The sequence below is a fragment of the Pygoscelis adeliae genome, unplaced genomic scaffold (genome assembly GCF_000699105.1).
Source record: "Pygoscelis adeliae isolate BGI_AS28 unplaced genomic scaffold, ASM69910v1 Scaffold108, whole genome shotgun sequence".
Lineage (NCBI taxonomy): Eukaryota > Metazoa > Chordata > Aves > Sphenisciformes > Spheniscidae > Pygoscelis > Pygoscelis adeliae.
This window is the reverse complement of record NW_008825498.1, coordinates 749594-752387: the sequence shown is the minus strand read 5'-3', so window position 1 is coordinate 752387 and position 2794 is coordinate 749594. Positions and strand designations below refer to the sequence as shown.

Below are 2794 nucleotides of genomic sequence, written 5' to 3'. Positions count from 1 at the left end.
CCCATCTGCGCTGCGGGGCCGCGTGGCTGCCGCAAGTCCGGGCTTGAATCCCGACGTGGTGTGCGCTTCAGTCTCAACCAGCGCGCAGCGCCGGGGGAGCTGAACAGGTTGAGTGACTTCAGGCTGTGGGAGGAATAATCATCTTGGGTTGCTTCAGAGAGCCGAGGCAGCCAAACCGGGCGAGAATGGCACTGTGGAGCGCCTCGCATCTCTGCCAGGTACCTCCGGAGAGTGTTTGTGTTTGAAGCACTTTTTATAGAACTGCTGTCAAAACGGGTAGAGAGCGAGCTTAATTGGGACCGATCTGAAAAAGGAGGTGGTGTGTAGGTGTGCAAGGGATGTGTGCAGCGAGCGGCTGCTTTCAGCCAGAGCTGAGCATAAACAGGTCCAGTCTGATGTTTATCAGGGACTCTTATCTCCTGAGCTGGTAAATTTTTTACTGTCGTGTCAGTTACGATCCACAGACCGGGGAGCATTAAAGACAACGTTGTGTACAGCGTGAGTAAGGCTGAGCATGCCTGTCCTGCTGCAGCCAGTGCTGCCCCGGCCGGTGGGGGGGGGAGCCAGCTCGCCCTGTTCGAGCTACGGGATCTGTCTGCCCAGCGAGCAGGACCTGGGGCTCCTGCCTCTGGCGTCAGCCCGAACGCCATCCCCTTGCTTGTACTGAGTCACAAGTGACTCACTTTAAACTTGGATGTGAGTGCAAAGTATACATTTGCAAATTGGCTGGTGAGGCACTGCTTTGCAATGTAGGTGGGATGTATTACATACTCCAGCAGTCAAGTTCTGCTCTTTTTCCCTCCTCCCTCTCCCTCCGAGCAGGATAGCTGTCTGAACCCAGGATTTTGGTGCGGTTCTCGCGGGCGCAGGAAGGCGTCTCAGCCCGCTCCGGTGGATGTGGCATGTGGATGGCTCCAGCTCCGCTCGTGACGGAGCTCTGCGCTGAAGATGGATGATTTAGCTCTCCTTGACCTGTTGGAGTGTCCTGTGTGCTTTGAAAAGCTCGACGCCACAGCGAAGGTGCTACCTTGCCAGCACACTTTCTGCAAGCCCTGCCTGCAGAGGATCCTGAAATCCCAGAAGGAGCTCAGGTGCCCCGAGTGCAGGACCCTCGTCCTCTGCAGCATCGAGCAGCTGCCCTCCAACCTGCTCCTCATTCGCCTCCTGGATGGAGTCAGGTGTGGACCGAACGTTACCAGATTTGGCTCGATCCAGAGGTCAGGGGTCCTGTCCTCCCCTGCCTCCATCAGGAGAGTCCCCAGGGGGTTGCAACTTCATCAGCACCGGCTGGCGACAAATCCCAGGATCCACATGGAAGGGGTAAGGAGGGTCCACATTCTTTACCCAGTCCGTCAGCATAGAAAGCTTTATTCTTGTGTGCCAAGAGCTATGAAACTTTCCTGTTAGCAGTATTGCAGAAATGTCTGAAGTAAGAGAGATTGTTTTGGTTGCAAATCTGGTTGCTGTTTCCTTGTGATATTTGACTATTTTGAGTTCATCACAATAGTAACTGCATTGACTCTCAGGCTGAGACCTGCTTGCCCTTCTCCTTACAAAAACTTCACAGAAGCTGTTTTCCCCAGGAGTTTTCGGGTGCTTCCTGACTTTGGGGGGGAGGAGGGGGGGCGGCATTTCAGGTGCTTCAACTTTTGGGCAATATACTGATTTTTGACTGATAGCAATTAAATCAGTAATTGCAAAGCTGTAACTGTTAGAGGTGGAGAAAGGTATTTCCCATCGCTGCACCTCGGTTTCCCCAGCCATTGAAAAGAAGGAGAGTGTGTAATGATGCTTATGTCCCTGGCAAAATACTTTGAGGTTCACTAATGAAAAGTATTAAACTCGACTTACTTACTAACTTTATCTAGGGATGATTTACTAGGCTAATTTTAAAATTCTAAGTTGTTTCTGTCATTTTCTTTAACAGTACAAAAGCTTTTCTTAAATAATGAGGACATGATATTAGACCTGTTAAAGGAGCTTGGCTCAGATTGAATCTGGGGTAGACACTGATGCGTAGCTTCACCTTTCCTGCGTTTTATTCCTGGATTTCCATTTCTCCCACCTGAACCTATTCTTCTTTACAATGTCTCTACAAACCTTTCCACAACATTCAAAAGCTTGACTCAAATGGCTGTTCAATCTCAGAACATTTTTCAGAATTGCAGAGCTATAAACTTCCAGGCAGACATAGGACAGGTTTTCTCGCCTGCATGCTACAGAGGTAGACAAGTGCAGGTATTGCTGTGGAGCTGTAGATGTCCTGTGGGTACAAGCTGGTGTGCGTATCCCAGGGAATCTCTGTGGCGTCGATAAGTCATCTTGGATGGATCATGTATAAAACCAGATCTCTCTCAGGAGCTCCTCTCTCAGGTTTTCCCACTGGAAGGCATGGCAGCGTGGCCCTGGGAGTGAGTCCCTTTCCTGGGAGCCCTGGCTGGCCCACAGCTTATCAGGCAGGCAGGCAGGCATGTCTGCCTGTGCTGGGAGGCAGCGCCTGGGCCAGGTGGGCGATGCAAGAAAGCCGGCCTGGAAGGGGCCATCCACTTCTCCTGCATGCATCTCTGCGGCCAGAAATTATGCTTTAGCTTAGATGAAACGTAGCCCAGTCCCCAAAGGCGCTGAGCAATGCTGTTCCGGTGGTGCTGGGGGAGCAGGGGCAGGTGGGCAACACAGCACAGCCCGGGAGCGGCCTCCCGTCTGCAGCACCCATCAGGTGAGCGGTGGCCGGGTGGGACAGCAGAGCGGGGCGGGGGCGAGCGCTGGTCCTCAGGCTGCAGACGGCCCCGCTGCA

The 2794-nt window shown here is 52.8% G+C and overlaps 1 protein-coding gene across 1 annotated transcript in view; it reads left to right on the top strand.

Moving 5' to 3' along the window:
* The first annotated feature begins 948 nt into the window (after positions 1-948).
* The window catches only part of SH3RF2 (SH3 domain containing ring finger 2), a 41761-nt gene continuing 39915 nt past the window's right edge, over positions 949-2794 (top strand). Inside the window, exon 1 of the mRNA XM_009331459.1 lies at positions 949-1320. Coding sequence (XP_009329734.1) covers positions 949-1320 — 372 coding nt within the window. The remainder of the gene's footprint in view (positions 1321-2794) is intronic.